At 37.0% G+C, this 25919-nt stretch overlaps 1 protein-coding gene across 4 annotated transcripts in view; it reads left to right on the top strand.

Annotated features, from left to right (window-relative positions):
* Nucleotides 1-17967, top strand: part of LOC129722887 (poly(rC)-binding protein 3) — a 577573-nt gene extending 559606 nt beyond the window's left edge. For 3 of the 4 annotated variants that reach the window (XM_055676723.1, XM_055676721.1, XM_055676724.1), the window contains one exon: nucleotides 105-17967. In XM_055676723.1, the coding sequence (XP_055532698.1) occupies nucleotides 105-189 (85 nt within the window). In that variant the 3' untranslated portion in view covers nucleotides 190-17967. The remainder of the gene's footprint in view (nucleotides 1-104) is intronic. The other variant, XR_008727673.1, reaches the window with a different exon arrangement.
* The last annotated feature ends 7952 nt before the right edge of the window (nucleotides 17968-25919 follow it).

The following is a 25919-nucleotide window of genomic DNA, read 5'->3' as shown; positions in this document are numbered from 1 at the left end:
TTTGTTTCCGTTCCGTTTCGATTTTTCGTAGTTTTCTCAACAACCACACCAGCGGCCAGGTTCTAGCGCAGCCACTAATTGTCACCTGTTTACTTTTCTTGCAGAATTTCGATGGAAACTGCCGGCCTGCCGATCCCAGGCTATCACTACATCGCCCCGAACCACATCGTGAAAGCGCCCATCCATTAGGTGGCTTCCAGCTGCGCAGTGCTTCCATCTGCCGCCATCCATCTCTGCTAATTTCTTAGCCGGAAGATCTCAGCCAAGTGGAAACCGCTGACGGGATCCACAGCAAACTAGGTTTAGATTGTCTGCTGCGACTGCTGCTGGTTCGCGATGGAGAGGACGCCACTGCGCCAAAGAACAGAATTTCCGGAAAAAAAACAAGAAACAGAAATGCCCCACCTCCGGAGTCCGGACTTGAGACTGCTTCTCTGTGTGCGCGTTTAATTTTTTTAGTTGTGTAAAGGACGCGAAAGACAGCCAAACATGAATGCAATGTTTCGTTTTTATTACGTTTAGATTTTAATTACTAACCGATACGCTAGGTTCTATCGCTAGATTTTAATGCGTTTGTTGACATGTTTCTGCGTATACTCTTTTCTAAGGCTCTATAAACATAAACGGTGAACGAGTGAACAGATGAACGGCGAGCGATTTTTAATTTTTAACACAGCTATTGCAGCAGCCAAAGGTGACAAAAATGTGATGGAAAGACGTATTATGAAGCAGATCGAGAAAACTTTGTGGGAAATCCAGCGAAAGTGAACCTGTATTGAGTTACGGAAAATAATCAATGACAATGACGGTAGTGCACCGGGCTAGACAATGACCCGCGAACACAATCGCGGCGAACGAGATACACAGTGTAACAAAGCTGGAGTAGCTGGAGCTTTTGTAGACCGAAAAACAAACCGCAATTTCGATGCAGAATCATGTCATTTTGGCGAAGCTATTGAAAATTAAAATAATACTGTTCACAGTACAGAGTAAAAGTCGTTACAAAATAATAACAGCGGGGACTTGAAGCAGGTAGAACAAAAATAAAAGTTCTGCTTGTAGTGGAAAATCCGGCAAACGTTGAATCACGCGAAGTAGCGGAGGAAACAGTAAAATCGTCAAAGAGCTTAACATTCAACTATAGAGATTGAATACTCCCATATTTATCCATCAGTGGCTGGTCCTACTCCGAAGCCCGGTAATGGTCAGGGTGGACGATGCGAAACAGCTGTGCGCCGTCAGCAGCATCGAAATATAGCAAAAAATAAAAATGATAGATGCTTCAAAAGCGAACCTTTTATCCGTTCGTACGTTTGTTTGCGCGTTTTTATCTCGATTCTGGCTTCGCCAATTATTGCGTTTTATGATAATTTATTGTTTTGTTCGATTTAATGCTTGAAGAGTAGATCGAATGGAAAGTGAAAAAAAAAATCTCGCCTCGTTAGTTTACTGGCTTTCAAAAAGCGACACGTACTACTAGGCTATTATTGCTGTTATCATTATCAACTACTACAGGGAGGCGATCCTGCACGGAAGAAAGGAAGCTTTGTGAAAGTTTAGTTTGCAATCAAAATTATTCACTATTGTAGAAGCGCTTGACAGTCGGCTTAAGTTTAGTAGTGTTTAGTAGTTCATTGAAAGTATTCAAGACAAAGTATACGATCAATTCGAGATGCGCGTTTTCAGCGAGGAAGTAATACACAAGTAGGGAATCGTGAAATTTACATATTTATCGTACATATCGTTATTTCAGACAAAGAAAAAAAGGGGAAACAAGTATCAATTGATCGTTCGCCTTGATGCGGTGTACGTTCAGCAGGCAGTGAGCGCACCAAATCGAGCAGCGATGTTAGGCAAAAGTTCTGTAATATGCAAAAAGAAAACATATCGTTGCATTCTATCAACACACATCTCTATAGGTTAATCGGAGGGAAAGAAAGGAACAGGATTGGTCACTCAACCGCTTGGACCCGTCATCGTAATAATATCAGTAAGCGTAGAGCATAAAGTATTCTGCGTGTGGGTTAGTAATTTGGGGCGAAATTTGCAGATTGCGACGTGTTGCTTCGGTAAAGGGTAAACTAAATGGAGTTATCAAGTTTGGCGCTTAAGTTTTTGGTGCAAAGCGCGTATTTTGATCAAGAGCGAATCCTTCAGACTCCGTTGTTTTCAAATGATTATTAAAGCTATTGAAGACAGTTCTCTTAAAAGGGTACTAACATGAAAGATAAAATTTTGCTTCTAGGAATGAACAGGCTGGCATTCGCAAATGCTATACCCCGTTTTTGCAACTTAGAAATAATAGAAAACATCTGGAAATTCAACGATAAAAAGGTGATAAATTTTTCTACTTTGACATTATAGGTTGACTTTGTCATTTGAAAAAAAAAAAACCATAGAAACAAAGACAAATTTGCTCATCGGTTTTCGCAGAAGAGTTTGAGCTTTGAAAACATTGAACAGTACATACACGGAAACATAGAACAACCTCGATGGTGTTTTCCCATAATCAGTATTGTCTTGGCTTGCTTTCGACCAATACGCTAGTTTCTTTGTGCAATGTTGTCGTGAAAGTGCGTTGATTTTTTGTGATATTTAAAAACAGAAAAACATAAAGCTAAACTAATGCCCTATTCACAATCCATGCTTTGATTAAGATCAAAACCATGAAAGAGTTTTAGTACCCTATTACATTCGAGGGAATGATCTGATGAATAAATTATCCTGGGATACCAGATGTGGCTATATCTCTGCAAAAACACAGTTTTTTCGAGTCCGTGCGCAGATTTTTATTGATTTGCAGACATTTGCTGTTTGCTGTTGAGTTACAAACAAGCTTCGTTTCGCTCATTTTGATCTTAAAGAGAATACAAATTTCTCCACTCCTAACTGTGAGCCAACATTCAATGTGCATCATACCATCTGCTGCTGAGAGAATGAAGAGTAATAGTTTCTCTGACGCATAAACGCTCTTAATTCGACAGAGCATAGGTCCAATGAACCTCTTGTAAAAAGCTCACTCGCACACGCAGTGAAATGATTCGCTCAGTTAACATCTGAGAATTACGTTACTGTTCTCATCGCCCTGTAATGCGTCAAAAACAGTGTAAAATCGAATGTTCTGCAGAATACGTACCCATGGTGAATTCTAAATTTTTCTATAATATCAAATTCAAAATTTGTTAGGATGTGGCCTCGATGTAAACTTACATATTTTGTTCTTTGGTCAACTCCTCACTTAGTAACTGAGAAGCTAATGAAAACTGTTCCCTTTTAAACTGAGAGAGAAAACATTCGTTTACCCCTCGCACATGATGATTTTAAGCGAAATTGAACTCTGCGACTGCATTGCTCTACGACTAAGACAATCTGTGTGAGAGAAAGTCTAATTCTCCCAGACGGTTGACAAGTACAGGAGATAATGTGGACAAAAATCAAGAGAATGGATGAAACCTGGTTATAAAGTAATTACTTCTTATTACTAGAGTTATACAGCATATAACTTTATTAATATCAGTTGATATTTTGCTGAAGGGGATGCAAATGAAATAAATATATCATCAGGCTGCAAATATAAAACAATTGGTTTGTAATATAATGCAGCTCGTTACCTTTGCGAAATATACTTTGTCAAGTGACTGAATTGCATCTAGGAATATGAGATTTGTCTGCAAAACACAAACCTTTGATGTTCGTGTGCGGATAATGCCCAGTATGCAGTTTTTTTTGGTCCACAGGCGTTCTTGGGTTTTGAAGCAGCTGGAAACAAAGTTTGTTAGTCATTTTCAATTGAAAATCGTCATGCGTTAGTTATTGATCAAAGTGCCAGATGTTTTTGAAAGATGTCTGCAACTGCTCGAAAAATCGGAGAAATCTGCTAGAATTCAAGAAAATAACACTCCTTGATTCGAAAAAGAAATAATGAGACTGTTTCTGAGACACGACCGCAAGATCAACGTAGAGTTACGACAGCCTGTTTTATGTCAATGTATTTTTTGCAATAGTTTAGTTTTCCGAATAGCAGGAGTAACAATCTTGTGTTTCAAAATGGCGTCTGGAGTTCGATTTCCGGCCTTACTGCATCATCTCGAATCCAAATATACTCATATTGGTATTCGCTGTTAGACTCTTTCCCAGGAACCGGAAAATACTATCTTGAATTTCAAAATGACACCTACTGTTTTCCGTAAAGCCGGAAGTCAAAATCTTTTATTCCAAAAACCATCTAGGGTTCATATTTGATTTCAGGGAATCATCTCGAATACGAAAACACCTACGCTGGGTTTTTCCGGGCATTCTAGACCATTTTCCAGAAACCGGAAGTCATCATCTGGAACTTCGAAATGGCGGCTGGAGCTGGTTTTCGGACTCTGGGCACCTTTACGATTACATAAATACCAACATTGCACACTGGGAAAAAATGAACCCAAATTCCCACTAATTAGAAACGGCTGACAACCTGAAATATAGCATTTCTTATGTAAAATTGGTCAAAAAACGATTGGTGATATTTTCATTCTGTGCAGGACACGGAAAAAGATCTATATTTCCAAAAATACGCAAAAATAGGGTGAAAAGGGGCGAAAAAGATCATTTCCTTACCCTGCACAGGATGAAACTAGCATCAATCGATTTATTAACCAATTTTACATAATAAATGCTATATTTCAGGTTGCCAGCCCAGCGGCTTCTAATTAGTGGGAATTTGGGTTCATTTTTTCCCAGTGTGCAAAGATTCACTTATGCTGTTTTCTAGGAACTGGATGTTGCAACCATGAAATAAAAAATTGCGTCTGAGGTCGATTTGAGGGTTATGGTCATCATTCTGATTCTGGAAGTCTCATATTAGGTGGTTTTTGGTCACTTTTGATTGTTTACAGAAACCGTAATTTACCATCTTCGAGTTCGGAACGGCATCTGAAGTTATTACCTGATTTCTGAGTATCATTCTAGCTCCGGAAGTATCCTTATAAAGTGGTTTTTGTTTTTTTCCTGGAAACCGAAATACTCATATTAGGTGGTGTTCGACTGTTTTAGCTGTTCTCCAGAAACCGGAAGTCACCATTCTATATTCGAAAATGACATCTGGAATTGATTTCAGGTTTCTGGGTATCATTCCAGTTCCAGAAATATCCATGTTGGGTCATATTGGCCACTATTTTCCGGAAACCGGAAGTCACAATGCTGCATTTCAAAATAGCATATAAAGTTGATTTTCGGCCTCAGGGCATCATTTCGAACCCGCAAAAAACATATTAAATGGTATTCGGCAATTTTATCTAATTTTCCAAAAACCGGAAATTACCGTGTTTAATTTCAAAATGACATCTTAAGTTGATTTCCGGGTTCTTATCATTCTTATTCCAGAAATATCCAAATGAGTTGATATTTAGCCATTTTAGCCCGTTTTAGAGAAACCGGAAGTAACTATCCTAAATTTCAAAATGATGTCTAGTACCGATTTCTGAACTCAGAGTATCATCGCGGTTCCGAAAATACTCATATTGACCTTGTTTTCAGCTGTGATTGATCAAAATTTTTGAATAGTACAATTTTTCGCATGTTGATGGTCGCTCAACTTATTTTCCAATCCATTGCTGCAACAATGAGGAAAATTCCGTGAAACCTGAGCTATTATCATTTGAAATTGGACAGTTTTCGTGGCACCCTATCCCAATGTGTTACCGTAAGACGTAATTCTACGTCAAAAACTGCAAACAAAATTGAAACACATTTTAGGAAAGTCTGCATAAATATAGGGAGACTCTGACAAAAGTTTGTACACGGAAACTCTGCGTTTTCAGACAAATCTGTACATCTGGTATCCCTGCTAATATTGCTTATTGCTTTGACTACTGGATTTTCAGCTCACTTCTTCAAGCACAGCTTGAATCTGTGCATTGTTGTTGCCAGAAAAAAATTAAGTAACACTAATATACTTCCTTCGGAATCCGATTGATTCAAACTCTAACTAATTTTTCTTAAATGCTCAATCAAGAGTGGAATTAATTGCACGTATTGCGTTACACTTATTAGATGTCCGTTCATGAATACATTATTACAACCACAAACAATTTTTTTTAAATTTCCAACAATTTCATAATTTGTTTTTTTTTTCTAATAATGTGTTTTGGCAGCACTGCCGCACACGAATGAAAGCAAGCTGTCAAAAAGTATGGTGGGTGATGGTAAATTCGTTTTTGCAGTGTAGCCACACTCGTGTTACACTTTTTACCTTGTAAGGCGTCGTACACAAATTACGTAACGCTAGAAATCTAGATTTCAGACCCCCTCCCTCCCCTATGTAACGATAAGTAACGTTCGATATGACTCCCCCCCTAAAATTACGTAACGCTGAACAGTCTGGCCCCCTTCCGAAACTTTCAATTTCGAGCAAACATTACAGTTACGTAACTGTCTCTATTACCCCCTCTCCCCCCTACGTAACAATAAGTAACGCAGACGCAACCCCCCTCCCCCCCTTCATGCGTTACGTAATTTGTGTACGACGCCTAACTCCGGGAACGGTGTAGTACCGTCGCGAAAACGAATTCATAAGTGTCAATGAGCACTTTGATGTGCATCACTTCTATGTTGTTGCACTTTTAAACTCTGCAGTCCATTTTGGTGGCATCTTGCATTGATTTTTGACAGTTGAAGTGCTTGAAAAGGGAACGAATGACTTTCAGCAAAAATGTTCAGCGTCTTTTTTATGCAAGCAGCAAGCTTGCAAGCAGACAAATATAATAAACGATGTAAATTTAATAATACAAAACGAAAAGTAGTAATTTGAACCAAGTAGCTATTCTATTTTCAAAATTATTTATTAAATTCACCAATTACCTGCGGAAATTTGGAAATTTAGAACTCGTGAGGTTTAAAAATATTTAATGAAACTATCAAGAGTACGGAAATTTGTGGCGATGGGAATAGAGGGGCCAACCTTATAGAAATATTGAAGGAGCAAAATGATACTTTACCCCTCGGAAACATTATTGACGGGATGGGTGCCTGAATTGTTTTGTCCCCTCAAAATTGTTGCTGTGTCAACCTATTTGAATCGTGTGAAATGCAGCAACAAAAGCATCACTAGACGACTCTGTCAATAAATCATTGCATGGAGCAACTTAATCTCACTTTTATGGCCGTTTAGGAAGCAAGGAGTTAGAATTTGGAGCGGAAAATCGAGATTTTTTTGTTTTTACTAAGATTGTTAGAACTTCATTAAAAACTACACGAAAAATCAGTAGTAGTCAACACATTTTGACTGCAGTAGCGCAATCCCCAAAAGTATTAGAAAATAAACAAAAGGTTCGACTCTTTTGGAACAGCTGAGTTCGAACAGCGAGCTCCCTGAGCTGTTAAAATCCCATTGATGACGTCGTCCTAAGGTAATCTATAACAGTCATGGAAAATTAAATAAAAACATGTTGACTTGAATTTTAAACGCAAACTTCTTGCTAAATATATTAGTGTAAAGCAAAATTTTCTTCTATAAGCAATAACTTTTATCGGGAATTGTTATTGACTGAGCAATTCTCGCTGAAACCATCCCACTGTGACACGAATTCTTTTAAAAAGGATATTTTCGTGTCTAAATAACACATGGGTAAATGACTGAAAGTACTTAAAAATTGAGAAACCATTCTTTAGTTGGGTTGTATTCATGGACCCCTCGGGCACCAAGTTGTCAGAGGGTTTTTAAAAAAAGCTGTATTTTGAGCAATTCTTGATCTTTTACAGCACGTCGTTCGTAGTCGGAATGCTGGAGTTTTCACTTGAAGTACAAAAAAATGGCTGCCATCTTGAATAAAAAGCAAGTTCACAACCACCAATTTTAAATTTGACACCGCCATTGACATGCTGAGAAAAAATGTACTTTACATTCATAAAATTTGGTGAGCAGCGAGTTCACCTTGTCATTCAAATCATTTTTCGAAATCGAGTTTTGAGCAGCTCAACGCGCGGCCAATATCAAAGCAACGCAATATACTGAGCCTGTCGTGTGTGTATGATGTGGACAGTCAGTATCCACAGTTTATGAGTTTAAAGTTGAATAATTATAGTATACCCTTACCGGTCAGGATTTAGGAACGACCTGTACATAATGGGGCTTATTACGGATGTCACCTCACGGTGAGAACGAAGTGAAAAAATCTCACGGTGAAAAAAGACGCGTGCAAATCAAACGGGAATCACTTCCACCGTGCCTATTACGGTTGTCATTTCACCGTGAAGTGACTCCCGTAATAAGCCCCAATTTCTTGTATATGTCAAATATTTCAATACCTTGTCGTATCATACTCATTTTAGTGTACCTAAAATTGAAGTCTTTTAAGAAAAGATATTATTTCGATATAATTTTTTCTATTGAGAGCGACCTAATTAATTGAAACAACGATGATTATCATTTGAAGTCACTATTATGACTCAAAGGTAAAAGAGTCAAAAGGTTTTCATGAAAGCTTTAAAATCAAATTTTACCCAGTTGTGAGCGTTCAGCAATCTTCAAAAAACAGCCCCTGCAAAATACTAAACCTTCACTCACACCATGTTAGATATTTGCCAAATTAGCTACGATCAATCATCAGCCGTGAAAAAAACAGCAGAACAGAAATAGAAAACAAAACAAAAATAGTATGTTTTAGTGAAATATTAACACCGCAAGTCGCAAGTGCCAAGTTGATGTAGAATAATGGGCATAACTAGCACCCTGCAAACAATGTGTGCGTATGTGCGTACCACCCATGGCCCGATAAATCACCGAGTAGAGCAACAACAGCAAAGAGCCAAACACTGTACAGAGCCATTAGTATCTTCCCAGCGGTAGCGCCACGAGCAGTTTGCACCGGTATACATACACAATCACACCCATACACAGTATTACACCGGGCCGGGAAAATAATGACGCAACCGTAAAATAACAAGAACAGCAAAGAAAAAATGCTTCAAACTTGCAGCAAGGGGGAACGTGTATCATCATGGCAAAAACGATAATTAATATACATAGCTAGCAGGAAGGTAATAAAACACTTTGTGCTCCAACCCGCTTGGCTGAGTTCACGCAAAACCGCAATGTTTGGGGCCGTTCAGAGAAAACATTAGCGCATCACCGTAGGAGTCAGAGGCTCGCCTCCTTAGAGGAGCATTTAAGCGAGCTGAAGAAAGGACTTAGAATGAAAAAAGCGTTATATATTTTGTATAACTTATTTAAGATTCTAAACGAAGCGAATGAGAATTAAATGATAGAAAAGTCTTTTGTGAAAGCTTATTAGCGCATCATGGTAAGAAATAAATTAAAACAAAAGCTAACAAACACAAACAGGGTGAACAAGTGAAAAAAAGGAAACAATTCATTCGCCAGTCGCAAAATAATTGATTACTCGATTAGAGAGAAAGTTCTCTTCTCTCAGTAGACGCTGCCCCAAGAGAAAGTACATATAATAACAAATATTAGTAAAAAGCTCAAGTAGATCGAATTTATTTAACCCTAAAGACTATCAAGTTTTACCTTTAATCATACCCTTTAATGAAAGTATAGAAATACAAAAATACACACCTACACACAATGACGCAGTCCCGCATTCACTGCTACTGTATATCAACTAGTGTTTAATAAGGAGGAGGAGGAGGAAAACAATACATATTACAAGCAACAGGTTGGCTAGAGCGATTTTTCTATCATATTCCCACATATCATAATAAGAGTCTATGTGTGTCCCTTTTTCCCGAAACTACTTTCACCACACCCACACGCACTCGATGCATCACACTGTACAGACAGCCGAAAAACTGAGAAGAAAAAAAAGGAAACAAAAACAAAACATAAAAGTAAAGCAAAACCAGAGCAAACTGACGTAAAGCAGGAGAACAATACTCATCTTACCTGATGACGTAGAAGAAAAATGACAAAGACGACGACAGAGAAGAATAATTCCATTTGGTTTCGTAAGAACAAATAATAGATCGTAATAATAAAATTTAAAGTAATGATATAATAAAAATGTTGTACAAAGTAAGCAAATGAACAAAACAAAAAAAGGCTAACAAAATTTCGCGTATAGCAAAAAAAGAACAATACAGAAAAGTACGGCATCACAGAGCCATAGTAGACTAGCGAAATTATCTGAAAAATCAACACGCAGAATATTGGTCACACAATTGTGTAGCCGCTGCATGTCAGCGAAACAAAATGTCAAAATTTTAATCCTCGAACCCGCAAGCATTCTGCTAGCCCGTGATACTGCATCTCATTCGGCTCGGGAGTCAGTCGAGAAGCCGATTTGGAATCTTCTTTTTTTCCGCAGCATGTTAATAAAGTTTTGTTGAGACCGCGTTTTCCACCGCAAGGTGAATTCAAAAATATTATGGATGGAAAGTTCGGTTTCGCTCACGGGAAGAAAACGTTTGCTGGTGAATGAAGCTCAAATTCGTTTTTTTTTGTGAATAATATACTGAAGCTGTTTCAATCAATCGGTGTATTGTAGCAAACAGTAACTATCTGGATGGATTATGGAAAAAGCTAAAATGTAGTCAACAAGCTGGTAATTAGATTTAATTAAAACATGCGCACCTTTGGTGTGCCATTATCAGTACGAGCGCAGACAGAACGTCACTCGGAATGGGGCGTAGGTTGGATGTTTTTATCAATTAGTGCGGGAAATATGTGCCTGGTAATGAAGTTATACCCATTACCGTGATATAGTGCTCTCCGGGTGGCTAAGTGCGTGGGTGGTTGCGTTTTTCGCTTGTCCAGGCTTTTCAGCCACGGCGCAGTACGCACCGGCCCAGGAGGTCTGTGCGAAGCTGTAATGATTGTTGACGTTAGATGGAAAGGTGGCGAAAAAGAAAGTTAATGCAAATGGGTACCTGAAACTTCGTGGGCGGCTGCTGAAGTTGAAGTCAGTGTTACAGTTGATGGAATATTACGTCGGTTTCATTACTGGACGTAGTTTTGGTGTTCGAAAGTTATTAAATAAACTTGTGAAAAAATTCCTCTTCATTCTCTACAAAGTGGGTTTTTAACCGAGATGAATATTTCTAACAAACTGCTTATTCACAACATTTTTTCTTCATCCTTAGCAAAACAACTTTTGATCGCTAGATGAAAAAAGTTTACCATTCGCCTTCTAGTGTAGAAAATAAAAACTTCTAGAAAGAAAAACTGCAAATGTTACATTGCTTTAATCGGCATCGCCGAAATTTCACCTTTTCTGATGATGTTTTAGAAAAGTTGGCTAGCGATTTTGGTTGTAAAAACCAAACGTTCCCGCTAGGTGCGCATGAAGGCTATGAATATGGGAAAAAACCCAATAAATCATCCATTAACTTTACCCGCTTTCAATTATCGGCAGCACTCTCAGCTCAACCACTGGCCCACTAAACCAGTCTTCAGAAGAGACCTCTAGGCTAAAAAATACACGAACTTGAGAGAAGCTTCTTCATTGTAATTTCAATTTCAAAACAAAATTCACCAGAGTAGACACCGTCAAAATATAAGAAAAAACAGCTGCTTTTAGTTGGCAAGCACAAAAAAAAAAACAACCAGCAACGTTTACTTACTGTAGCGAAACAGAATCGAAGCAATCGGAAATAAATTTACGTCGCAAATTGTCACCGCAGTTCGATGCCAGCTGATGCACCGTGCAATCTGTCAAACGAGCGTTACATTGTCACCCGCGTGCAAGCTGTGCTTTCAGTTTGCTTCGTACGAAACCGTTACGAGCGATATCAATCACTTGCACACTCTCTCGCCCTTCACACCCACAACTGTTGTACTGTCTCTGTTCGCGTTCGGCTCATCGCGAAATCCGAGGAATGAGGGGCAACGGGAAAGTAAACACAGCTTATGTGTGTTAAGTTACGTTATCGTAATAGGAAGAAAATCTCATAGATGATAAGATTGCTATATGCGCATTAAAGATACAATCGAGGATTAATAGGACAAAAATGACTTAAGAGTTAAGACACGAAAAAACGGAAAAAGGGATCAACAACCAAAGAAATAATCTTTACTATATTAAACAAGCGAGAAAACACACACACACATATGTAGACAAGTGTATCGAAGGGTGAAAACAAAAGAACAGGGGTATCACATGGATATTTCTGGTGAAGACATAAAACATTGAAGATAAAATAAATGTATAATTTTTAGAACTTTATATTTAAAAATCTTATATACAGCACTTGCAAGAAAAAAACGGAAAAAGCAGTAAAATGTAAAACTCACATTGCGACTGCCAATTTGCAGCGTGAAATCCTTACATTTAAACAAAAAAAAATTAATTCAACGTTTTATGTTCGTATTACAGTTATAAAACAAAATGGTTAAGGGATAAGCTTCGTTCAATGGTATAGGCAAAGTAGACAGTGACAAAAACCAATTACAGTTTTCATTAACAAGCAACGTAAGCAGTTTTGAATTTTTCATAGTTAGGGAAGTGATTTCTTCGGTTAACGTTCAACTCTTTCAGTTTTCTTTTAACTTATTGATAGATGCGTCGTTTTCATTGTTGCCACTAGTTTGTACGGGTTTTTCCCTCTAATTTGTTGAACAGCGATTCGTACGACGGCAGAAACAGGGCAGCATACTCTCGACAAGACGGGAGCAAAGGGGAAGAAATAAACTGAATGGAAAAGCTAAGGGTAAAGAATTCAAGGGTGCAAAAAAATTGGAAACAAAACTGCTGAGAGAGATATAATTAAGTGAGTAGACAGAAAGACATGTGATGAATTTTTATTGTAAAAGTCATTCATTTCGTTTTTCGCTAGAACGCATAAAGGGCTGTGATTTTAGTGGTAGAAAATTTGTTGTTTAAAGATGGAGTAAATTTTGTTTATGACTCGAATTATAGAAGAAAGAAAAACAAGCAAAACGTGGAACAACTAACGCTAACAAAAAAGAGAAATATTAAGAAATTATTTTTAAAGAAAGAGGAATAAAAGACAAAAACGGGCCCGGCCTGTCTTCGGCAATGGGACAGGGAATTTGGGCCGCGTTTAGAACTAAGGTGCTCTTATGACTAAAAAAAAACTGAACTACTTAAAAGTGCAAATATTTCTTCACCAAAAAAACAACCACACACTTCTTCTGCAGCGTGTTACAGCCAAAAATTCCACAATCGAATATCCAGGCCACGCCGACACTGTCCGAGAACTATTAAAACAATCAAAGCCGCCGCCGCCGCCGTTGCCCGCGCCGCCAAGCCAAGCAATATCTTTAGAGAAAAAAAAAACAAAATTTTAAGCAAAATGGCAATCAAAGAGTCAAAAAACATTGTTTGTTAACACACATCTAAACCACGTCCCTTTATGTGTATTTTCAAATGCTTTTACTATTTTTGAGTTTTTTGCTTACTGTTTTGTGTTTTGCGAAAAGTTTGTTATTATTCGTTACATTCTCTAAAAAAAAAGAAAAAAAAACTCAGTTCTCTAGTTTCGTTTCTAAACCCTAGCGTTCGTAACAAAACTTTTCGACACAACTAAGGTAGCAAGTAATCACTTCGTAAATAAGACGACGGGAAAACAGCCCTAAGAAGAAAAAAAAGAAAGTAACAAAAACAAAACACACGACAAACGTGTTTCGAATCAATCTGAAGCAAATAATATGCGAAACAATAATTTAGAGGTCTTCCCAGTTTCTGACCGCTTTGGAAAATTTCCGGTTTGTCAGTGTGCCGAACTCAAGCCAAATTTTCTCGAACGAAGCGAAAATACGCATACAACGTAATGTTTATAGTTTGTCATGTACTCACGTTAATTAGATTTTGAGAATACACTCACACCAGCAAAATAGCAAATACAATCACTCACATTTTGAATATTCACACAACAGACAAGCCCAGCACTTGGCGTAGTATAATCGTATGTGTTTGTTTACCACCCGTTTCCCCTTCCCAGTTAGAAAGCGAAAGCCCGGCTATCGTTTACACTGCGATGTAGAATAACCTTTGAAACAAGCAAACAAAAAAAATATCATCTTTACATATAATCTTTCCCTCTTGTAATGCAAATGGAAAAGAAACAAAATGTAATATTAACAAGAAAGATAAACAAAACATAAAAAACCGTGTGCCAAATTTAAGTGAAATAATAAAACTATAATCATCTCTTAGAACTGCTTATTGTTTACAAGCAAACATAAAAACAAAACAAAATGTAAACTGAAAAAAAATCTAGTTTGTTAATGTTTAGTGAAACTTGAGATTGAAGTTAGTTCTTTTTATATGAAATAAAACAATTATTATTAACTAGTAATTAAACATGAAAAAAAAAAACAGAACATGAAAGGGACTAATATCAAGCCCCATAGCGATGGAAAGAGGGTAGAAGAAACGTATGAAAAACAGAGAAAATTATTGCTCATTTTTTGCTTATTTATAATCGCCGTAGGATGCCGAAATCTGTTTCCGCGAAAACATTTACACACCTGCGGTTACACGCGCATATTGAGACGTTCGCATAGCAACCAGAGTCATACACAAAATACACTCTCACTCACACACAACACACACACACACAAAAACACAAACATATATATATATATACACATGTACTCAAGTGTAGTAATTTAGAAACAAAATTGCATGCAAACTGCTAGAGAAAACTAAACTAACACTATCTAGAGGAAGGCAAAATTGAGTAGAAAATCAATTCGAAGAAGAAACGTACTAAACGTGGTTCATATGATTTAAAACAATTGAGACTGATTTGATTTCGAAATTATCCTAATCTTACGTTTTTTGGTAAGTTATAATTATTCAATTGATCAATTAAAAATTGACGGCATTCATCATTCGTACTGAGTTATTAATTGGTTTGTTTGTTTGTTTATTTTTCTTTCGCGGTAAAACAAAGTTTTAAACATTATTTTACATTTGTAATCAAACTAGTTTAAGTGTCTTGATAATTTAGCAAGCATTAATTATACTATATACACATTTTTAAGCAATTTATGGATAGAGAATATAAACTTTTTAATTTTTTAAAACACACGAGCGTTATTTTTCTTTCTTATGTCTGTAGCCCACCCTAAGTTGTACTCAGTTGACACCGTTTGATCGTTTTGTCTCGTTTTGGGTTTGTTTCTTGGCTAGGCCGAAGACCGCAACCAAAGATTCGTTTCTACCACCTTATTTTAGGATGTGATGTGCGCAGGCGCACCTTTCGCTTGCCAAGTTATGGCGCGTCGATAAAGTTCTGTTAGTTGCTTCGTTTAGTAGATTTTTTTGTGGTTCCAATGTCTCACCGAAACAAATTGTAGAATACTAGGATAAAAGCTTTTCTCACACACTTCTTAATAACGATAATAAATAGGGACAATCCGTATAGTTTTCTGATGAGCTACAATGTTTAGAGCGAAGATAAATCGGTAACATGAACTTGACCTTTAAGGTATAAAGACGCAAATCCAAATAGAAACGTATAGATGTGTTACAAGTTATTTTTCACAAAACTAGTACTTTCGATAGGATAGCCAAACACAAGTTCTAGATATTTGTCAGTCTTTATAATGAAACGTAAACCTAACAAACGGTCAAAGCTATTTTATTCAGTGTACCAGTAGATGTCATTTTTGCAATACATCGCAAACACAAAACATCAGACTTACACATCGCAATCGTACATTACACAAATACACAAACACATACACTTACACATATAAACATCATACATACGTACAGTAGATTTAGGTAGTTTTGAATCACATATAATTCTCTTGCTATCCGTTGCGAAGTAAAAAAGCATACAAGTAACATGGAATAATTTGTCACATTTATTACCTTGAGAAATACGCTGGATTACATTGTCAGAAACGGACAGAACTTGCAGTTAATAAGCAGAAACGTTGTTCAAGTGAGTCGCATTATGGAAAATATACAAGTGAATGAATGATGAAACAGTATATATATATACATATAAAATCTAATGAAACAAATGTCATAATTTACAAATGAAGCTTTACATTTAATTGTAATTTTTTATATTTATTATACATATATACATATATTAGGTGATGAGTCAGTAATGAACAAAAACACAAGTAAATTAGTTACATAGAAAGTATATAAATAAACAATACTTAGACCTGAAGTAGCTGCTCAGCAGGAATATCGATTCGATCAGTATTAAAATCACTCACACGTACACTCAGATACACAAACACAGACATACGGACAGACGCATACGCAAGGGAAGAATGCGAGGCAGCAAGCGTTAAATGATTAATAATGAAAGGCCCTCAGACAGAATAGATTTGTATTTAGAGTTGACATAAAATCTGATATAGTGTTAGACTTGAAAGTTTTATATAGCAAAGTATCATCATTTAGGACAAAATAAAACTGACGGTCAAGTGCAGCAAGCGCATAACTTGCCCCAATGAATTACTTACAAATATTAGTAAATTTGCGAACGTCGTTTGAGACTTGAACAACTTCGACGCGAAGTTGCCGACATAAAATAAGCGTTTTGGAAACATTTTGTGACACAAAAAAAATCAAACCTACATGTGTTGTCCTGGACGAAAAGAAAACAAATAATAAGCTACTACTGAACAATTAGAAAATGAAAGCGCCAACTACCGTTGCTGTAGCTAAGCAACAACAGTAAATAACGTCAACATCACGAGAAATAATACAGGAATTTTTCTAAGCAGGCCGACAGCTTTTCGTATTACAAAAAAAAAAACCCAAAAGCATGCTAGATTGTAAGTAAAATGCAATTTACAACATTTTTTTTTATACTTGTTCATTATTCGATTCCACGATCGTCTGCTTTTAGTCAAGCTGCGATTTTGATCAGTACACTTTCTCTGTCTTTCTTGCGCCGTGAAAATGTTTTTCTCTATGTCTGCAAAACACGTTGATAAGGTAATTTTGCACCCACATCCAGTTAAAAGAAAAATCTTACGACACGCTTGTCCACAAATATGTACACACATACAACCATTCGAGTTTTGATAATAATCCAGGTTCGAAGTTAGTGTTTTATCACGCTCTCACACTTTCTCTTTCTCTTTTTCTATTTCGAAATACCACATGAATGGATGTCGAGTTTAATTAAAAAAAAAACTTTAAAATACCGCTAAAGGCACAAAAAATTAAAACCCATTATCGTTAAATAAATGTGATTGATTCTTAATATCGGTAACAGAGAACAACACCTCAACAACACACCTTCATACATGTATGCACTTACACGGTTGACTCCTATGTCATGAAAAAAATAACAAAAATGTCTGAACCTATCAAAACCAAATGTTATCGAGAAATCCACAGATCCTTCCTGCAACCCGCTTTCTACAGGGCCTGCCGAGTTGTGCCCCAGGCCGATCGTATCGCTCATTCGGAGCAACCTGGTTGGAGAGTTTTACAATACTCAATTATCAACAACAGTAAACGGGGTTGACAAATTAACCAATAAATACTACATTTGTAATGAAAAGCAAGGCAATCATTGAACAAGAGCTTCTTTTTAGGGAAAACTAAATATATCATTATCTACGTTTGATTGAGGCTGACTGCAGATGATGATCCTCCGGACCAATCGGAAGAGAGAACGTACTACGAAAAAAAAAACGGTTGATCGGGTGGTTAACAAATAAAACATCTACTTTTTCTCTCTCTCTCTCACTCACTTACACATCCACAAACACCTACTCACAGAAGCACTTGCAAAAATTTACATGCTAACACTGCAATGGATGAATATGCTCAGTTACAGAACGAGAAACACAACCATAAGATCCGAAGAAAGAAAAAAAAACATACAAACAAACAAAAAGAAACAACCGAAGGGTAATCACGGAGTGGAAGAACAATTTATATGATGTATATTTATATTTTGTAAACAATGGGTACATAATTACCGCAAAACAGATCTAAACGGAAGCAAATCTATTGTGTATTGTTGAATGGACAAAAGAAAAAAAATGATATCAGTAATAAAGGAAGGAGAAAAATGGTTATGTGTTTGACTTCTAGGATGACCAACCATTGCAACTTTGCGTCTTAAGTTCCGAGGTGAACCATGTATTTTTGTAGATAAATTAATATGTACATCGGTTAAATTTGTGAGGACGCATGGTATTTTATTTTAGAAATTATTACGAGGCGCATGCACCTAATCCGAAAAGCTAACTTTGTAAAAAAATGCAAAATTTTTTTTACATGCACCCACAAAAGCATTGAGAACTCGCTATCATTCAAAAAAATATTAAGAAAACGGCATTAATTATTACTGTGTATAGGTTTGAGTTGGTGAGTCTGGGTGGTCAATTTTCTGAAAGAACCAAAATGAGTATTTTCGATTTGTTACCAACGGAAGAACATAGTGAAACCACTTGGGGAAGCTAGTACTAATCTCCATCTTTCGAGTGTAGATTGTTGTTTCCGCACTTTTAAAGGCTTGCCAATATTTTAGTTTGAAAGGTGCAATTTTTTATCAAAAACGTTGTAAACCATATGAAAAAGTTGAAAGTTTGTCCAAGGTTCGTTCTGCAGAATGATATATTTTTATATATGAAAATATGTCTAGAACATAAAAGGCCTCTAAAACCAAATCAAAAAAGTTATTTGGTATTTTTTGGTTTTTGGAAATTTGAGGAATGTCTGTGTATAAAACTACTTGTATGCGGTCGATTTTCAATAGATAGAATCTAAGTGTCTTCAGCAAAGTTTTTCTGCCTAAGATTTCCTACAACTTTGCTGCAGACTTCACTTTGATTCGACAAGTAATTAAAAAATAAAACCTATCTCACTTTCAGGCGAATTAGTCAAAAATTTATTTGCATCAAAAGTTGCCCTTTGAGATATACAAAAACTTTGTCGAATACATTATAGCCTTCAAGGCTGACGATCACGTTTTTCACGTTTTAAACCACTGTGCAATAGTTAGCGTTTTCGCTGAACCGCACACTTTGATTGATTGAGTTTAAATGCATGCAGGTAATGATGTATTTAACGATGTAGGCGATTAAATTCATGCGATAAGTTTTGGTTTTAGATTGAAATCATGCTTTCAAAGGACAATGCAACAAACTATTTCAGCAGACACGTCGCGAATTTCAACGCAATTCGATGTGCAAGCAAGTTTCAAAACTCACTTTGATGCGAGTAAAAAGTCACGATATAGCATTGCATAGCATAAACAGCTGCACAAATTCGTAGTTGGTGCTAGCAACAATACTCCGTTTACGAGAACAAATTAACTAAGTTCCTGAGCACTAACATGAAATTAAGGATCTAATTAAATGTTGCTAAACAAAGGTCAGATGTCTCCAGAGAACTGTAACCGCCCTGACCACGTCCTTGCAACTGTTGAAGAACGGAAAAGGAATGTTAGTCCAACATTTACTTAAGAGATCCGCAGAGGACTCTACGTGCTCTCATAAATGTTACATGAGATGGGAAATTTTAGTAGAACCCTGGGATACATCTATTAGATGTTGCAGGTCGATAATTGAATATATTTATTATAGGTATGAATTTTGAGGGCTAATAAGAGCTGAGGCTGTTGTGATTTACCGACTTTTTAGTTTAAATTGTATTTTATCAGTTGGGGTGAAAATGTTTCTCGTCGGAATTTTTCATCGTTTTTTCAAGTTTTTATAAGATATATTTTCTATCCGGAAAAGGGCTGTGTCTACGTTTATTGAATAAAGGCCGCTGTTGTTTCGGTGTGAATTCCAAGTGTTTGATTTGAATCGCGATGAAGTGTTCCGAGGGTTGTCGTGTACGGTTGGGGATAGTGCAATAATGTCGACGTATTTTATTTAGCCTTCCCGTCGCGTAATCGTTATATTTGAAGTGCAAAGGGTGGAGTAAAAGGTAATACGAAATGTGGCAGTTTCGTATTATCGGTGAGAGTGACGTCAATGTTGAAATCCGTGAAAGATTCGTGCAATTTTGTGGCTAATTTGTGGGAGCTGCATTTCTTTTTCGGTGGCGGAGCACGTTTCCCGCTAGCCCTTGCCTTGCCATAAGTGTGTGTGAGTAAGTGCAAGGCTGCTCTTGCGTGCGGCACGTTCTCGCACCAGCATGATGGTTCAGAGAGGACGCGAGAATTAAAGGATAAGTATTAGTGTTGGTGACGTTTTTCCTGTGTTTTTTTTTTGTTTGATTTGCATGCAAAAGGGAACCAATGTTTTTTTTCTGCTTTTCACAATTCCTTTTGTGGGGATCCTACATTTCTGTATACTGAACATCGATATACAGATTTCCAGTATAAAAGTCTGTATAAAAATTTGTAAATTTCTTAGAAAATCGTAGGAATCTATATGGCTTTACAAATCTGTAAACTGTAAACTGTATGGATGAGAAATTTATAATTCACAAAAAAATTTAAATTTACATATGTGGCATCTCTGATTGTTATCGCGGTTTTTTAGATGCCGGTTTTGGAATTTTCTCACTCAATCGTTTACAGTAGGTACGGTGCGTACTGGGACCGATGCTGTTCGAATGACTGCGTCGAAACAGTTCTGGATGTGTTTTAACGCGCGTCAGTTTTCATTGTTGTTTTTTTTCTCCTTGCGTGAGAAAGACGCAAAGACGAAAGACGCGTCCTTTGCAGTGTGGCGTCGGCCTAAAATCGGCCTGTATTTTGAAGGGCGCGCTTGCAGTTCTGTATGTACATATACTTGTGTGGGAATTTTGTTTTGCACAGATTGGTCTGTGTTTGTGGCATCCCTGCTTGTGACCGCGGCTTCGTGGAAGCCGGTTTTGAATATTTTTAATCTACCGATTGGGCCGAAACTCTGTCGAAACAGTTGCGCGTCAGTCTTCATTGTTGATATTATTTCCTTAGGTGAACGGAGACGCTGTTACGAACATTTTGAGCAGTTTTATGCCCTTGTTTCATGATTTTTCTAGCTTTTGAGTAAATACTGAAACACATAGACAATTTTAAATTTAATTAAGTAGAAATCTTGTCGGTCAGCATGGCAAATAAATTTTGATTGCGATTGTTTTGGCATTTTGTTAAATCTAATTAGTACTCGGTCTTGTTAGATATGCATATTTGCATTTTTTTAAATTTTCTAGCTATGAATGCATGAAACTTTGCCAGTTTTCCATACTCAGTAGGTATCTTCGCTTCATTATTCAAGAAGTAAGTGGTAATCAATGCGAAATACCGTGTCTCCGCGCGTATGCGTCGGTAACAGGGAATAGAGCGGTCGCGCATAACTTTCCGAGGTAAACGTGTTTTCGGCCCAGGTGAGCTTTGCTCAAATATAGATTTTCGGTGTGTTGTGACTTCCGAGGTGTACCAAACCATTTATTCGCAGACGGGTGGACAGTAGGTTCTATTCCAGCATGCAGTGATTCTGAGTAGGTTCCGTTCGTTCGATAAATATCGTAAATAATTAATCGCGACAAAACATTGTAATTAATCGCCACCAAATATCGCAATTATTTGCACTTAATATCAGGATTATACGCATTCGCCTGTCAACGCACACGTCCTTTTTTTTCTTTTTCTTTCTTTTTTCGTTCGTTTCAAACGGCGATGGCCAAGCAAATAGGCCGTTTTTGAAGTTCTCTTGCTGACCGCTTGCAGTATGTGTTATGATTTCCGTAGAAGATATAATGAACTCGTACGCGCGATATTTGTTATTATGAACCCGGTATTAGAGCTCAGCGCATCGTTTACCAAAACGAAACCTGCTGCAAACCTTACCCTTTTCTCCAACATCCCAGTGATTTCTCGTGGAAGTGCAGAGGTGTTCTCGGCTTCCAATAAAGCGAATATCACGTCAACATATTCCCATACACACTCCTTCTTTGACCTGCATTCGGATGCGGCCGGCGCTGGTATTGCCTAATATAAAGATTAAGGTCACCAGTTTTTACACATTGAGGATGAATGTTAATCCCACACAGTACCAAAAAATGAAATTTACAACTAATACAAATGAAAGCACATAACGATTTCTAGCACATAAAGTGAAAAACATATACAATTTCACACCGTTAATAATGCACAATACAGAATCGTTTTAAGCCATGTAAATTTGTACGTTAATTGATATAAACTTAAAACTTCGAACATATATATGCATGCAAATTCACAATATATTCATTTACTTTGCATGTGAATATAATGCCACACGGAATATTACATGGTTTCCAATGCTCCATTTATGTGCATTTAAAGTAATGTAAATTTTTTTTACTGTGCAAGCATCATCCATTGGTTCTCTGTGTAATTGCAGCTGATCTGGCAATAACGGAGTAGCAACCGCGGGCGGTCAATCATGCTCATCATGCTCATCATGCTCATGCTCATGCCAAATTGTATTTTATCAGTTGAATTTTTAGATTTTTTATATAGCAATTTTGAATGATGGTGAATGTATACATAGATAGTTTAGTTATAGGCTTATCATTATCCACCGATTTGACATAATTGTCATTAGTAGCAAATTAATCTTCAGCCAGCCAGTCTAAAGGGGTTTTACCACATCATATATTTCCACTACATCTTAACTAATAGTCGAATATTGTCAAATAAGACCCACGCGAACAAAACCCAATGTTCCCCGAAACATAAACCCGAACCTCTAAAAATTTTTGTTAGGTGACACACTCTTATGAACAAGAAATCCTTTGTATATTTACAAACATTCTAGTAAAAAATTAAATTAATTTCCCTCTACACTCAACCGAAAATACATATAAAACAGATCTGTATGAATCTACCTCTACACGTAGATGATCAAAGCAAAAAAAAATGCAGCGCCGCCTACATGTTGAAAAACAATTGATTGAGTATAAAGTATGTCAACACAAACAACTCAAACAGAAAAAAATTCTAAAAAATAGCTCTGTTGTTTGGAACACCAACACTAGTAATTTTAGTAAATTTTACTATTTATTTTCTCGCAAAACACATTTTAAAAGAAGAAACTACGTTGAAATAAAAGCGCGCACAAACAATCGGCCTTGTTCGGATGCGAGTACAAAGTCACGATATGGTAGAAAACCCGAGTCTGTTGACCACAAAAGATACAGGAAAATAGAGGATTACTACAAACGGCATGCTTTACCATCAGTACGAGATGTAAGGTAAGGAACGGCTTAAGCAGTAGCGCCTATCTTAATCAGTAGAAGAAAACAGGCCTCAAACTCCTGAATTTTGATCAATATCGACAATTTCAATTATGGAAACGAAAACTTTGATTGCCTAGCTGTCTTACGAATATAAGAAATACCGTTAATCACAAAGCAATCCGTGAACAATCACCAATTGAAACGAATCGACCTATATTGCAGCCATTTAGGAGCCACTTCAGGTGCTGGAATAAAACGCCTGCAACACATATGGAAACTGCTTAAAATAGGTACGAGGTGATTGGAATAGTGTCCCTCGATTGGTAACTTTAATTGTATATTGTTAAAGTTTGCTAACTTAGTTTTACAATCTGAAAACAAGTTTTAACAGAGAAAAAGATAGAGAACAGATTGATATACTTCTGTTCGAAATTCACCCGACACATTTCGAGTATTTCGTCTCTATACACAGGCGGTTCTTAAAGCTGCATAGAATATGTTCCCTACCCTAGTTAAAAAATAGGCACCTCATCGACTAAGCCCAAAAAAGACGTGCTAAGGAAAGGATGAGTCTACTGACTCGCCGGAAGCTGAAGCAGCCAAAACAAAATAACAAACAGGCTGAATTCGCAAAACTGTGGGCTAAGAAGCTTTTTGACAAACTTCTGAACAAAAAATCGGGATGTGTTATTATGGATGACGAAACCTACATAAAATTGAAGTATAAGACATTCAGTTAAAGCCATTCTCGCCGGAAAATTCGCCAAAAGGTTATGGTGTGGTGAGCCATTAGCAAATGTGACAAAATCTATTGTCCATTCGTTACGACTAACACAATCAGTGGTAGAATCTAGTTACGTAAAAGAGATTTGCAAAAAAGTTTGTTACCCTTGATTAAAAAGCATAACAATCCTCCATTTTTTGCCCGATCTTGCTTCCTGACATTCCTCTAAGGATGCGCTAGAGTTGTATAACTCCAACAATATCCCATATGGAACAAGATGAATTCACTAAACTGCTCTGAAGTAAAACCGAAAAATTGAAGAAAGATTAGCCAGAAGTGGTGAAAATGGTCGAAAAAAGTCCACAAACAAAAACAAATTTTTGACTGAACTGTAGTTATTGTTCGAACACATACGATTCGCATAGATTCTCTAGGATTCCTCACATTGGATTCGTGAGCGTCCTTGAAAAGGATTCCTGAAAAAAGAATGCCCTGGATATGGCTCTAGGATTCTTGAATAAGAATCGTAAGTGGGAATCCTCCGGATCGTGTTTGCGATTCCTTTCACGATTCCGTCACCGAGTTTTAGGTATCCTGAGGATGGATTCTCTGCGTGTTAGTAAGGGAAGTCGTCGCTGAAAATTGACTATTTTGAAGAAAAAAATTTATACTATGTGCGAAACATGGAAAACCTCAATGGCTTTGATTTCATAGTTATCATAGCTGCGTACATCGACAATTGGGAACCAAACTTCGAAACTGCTTAAGCTATGCTAGAATTTAACAGTTTTTTCCTGTTTTAATTGTTAAGATGCTGGCTGAAATTAAAATCCAATATTTGGAAAACTATAGAATCAGCCTTGTGGGTCACTTCGTACCCTCAGTAGACTTAATCGAAGGAAACACGAAATTTTAAATTAATAACAATTAGTGATACTTGTGAAATTTTACAGCAAAACTTATTTTGCATTGTTCTGATATGATTAAACCGTGAACATGTGTAGAAGCTTTACGATTGATTGTTTCACAAGAAAACCATTCTCGAAAAAACCGGCAACTTTTTTCCCGTACTCCGGACTAGACTTTGGACCGGAACCGAAACGGAGTCAATCTGACCGGAACGAGCTCGTTCCGATTTTCAACCAAACAAGATCCGGATCCAACTTTTCGTTCCGAAGTTGAATACTGGTTTGAACTGAGTGAAAAGATAAGATAAAAAGTGATTGTTTGAGCTTTTATCAAACTTTTCTGAGTTCTCTAACATCAACGCAATTTTTCCTAAATACAGTTTACCTCAAACAAATTCAATAAATTTTTAGTATGTCGAAACTTATCTCATCAAATTCGATGAAGTTATGATGAAGTCAGAGAAATGTTACGAAAATATACAAAATCATCGCAGTCATTCAAGAATTGGGTTGTTTAGCTATATCAGTTTTTTATATCATCTGATGGAGCTGCATTTTCTAAGCAAAACGTGATTTTCAAAAAAAATCTGTCGTCCTTTAATTTTTGAATCTTGAATTAAAACTACTCGAAATCGTTTCAATGACAGTCCGCCCATATACCTACTGTCATTGTAGTGATTTAGAGCGATTCTTTAATTAAAAATTGAAGAACAATGATATAAAATTTAAAAAAATCACAGGAGGGTTGTGTGCAAAGCCACTACCGCAAGGTTGAAGTAGAATACTTTTACACAGCTCTACTTAAGGCTGTACATTAACCTACGGCCGGGCGAATCGATTCGCGCCGCTTTTCGCGTTTAGCCTGGCAGAGGCCTAATGCGCACGGCCAACACAATAGAAAGGTGTTTTCACATTCAAAATTAGACACGGCTTTACTGGAGTAAGTGTTGGCAAATACATCTACCGCTAATACCGCCGCTATCGTACGAAAGCGCGTCGTTTCATGTGGGGAATTATATCAACAGCGAAAAATGATGAGCGTCTAAGCACACCCGAACTGTTTCGCCGTGCCGCTTCCATTTACTTTCTTACACTCAAAATATTTTCCACATTATTTTACGTGAAATTTCCTGTACTTATTCATTTTCTGTCATTTTGCATGATTTATGTGGCAAACATAACATCTACGTGAAAATCACACGCATATTATGTTTTATCACGTAGCATCTA

Source organism: Wyeomyia smithii, chromosome 2, assembly GCF_029784165.1.
Source record: "Wyeomyia smithii strain HCP4-BCI-WySm-NY-G18 chromosome 2, ASM2978416v1, whole genome shotgun sequence".
Lineage (NCBI taxonomy): Eukaryota > Metazoa > Arthropoda > Insecta > Diptera > Culicidae > Wyeomyia > Wyeomyia smithii.
This window is presented reverse-complemented; position numbering and strand designations above follow the sequence as displayed.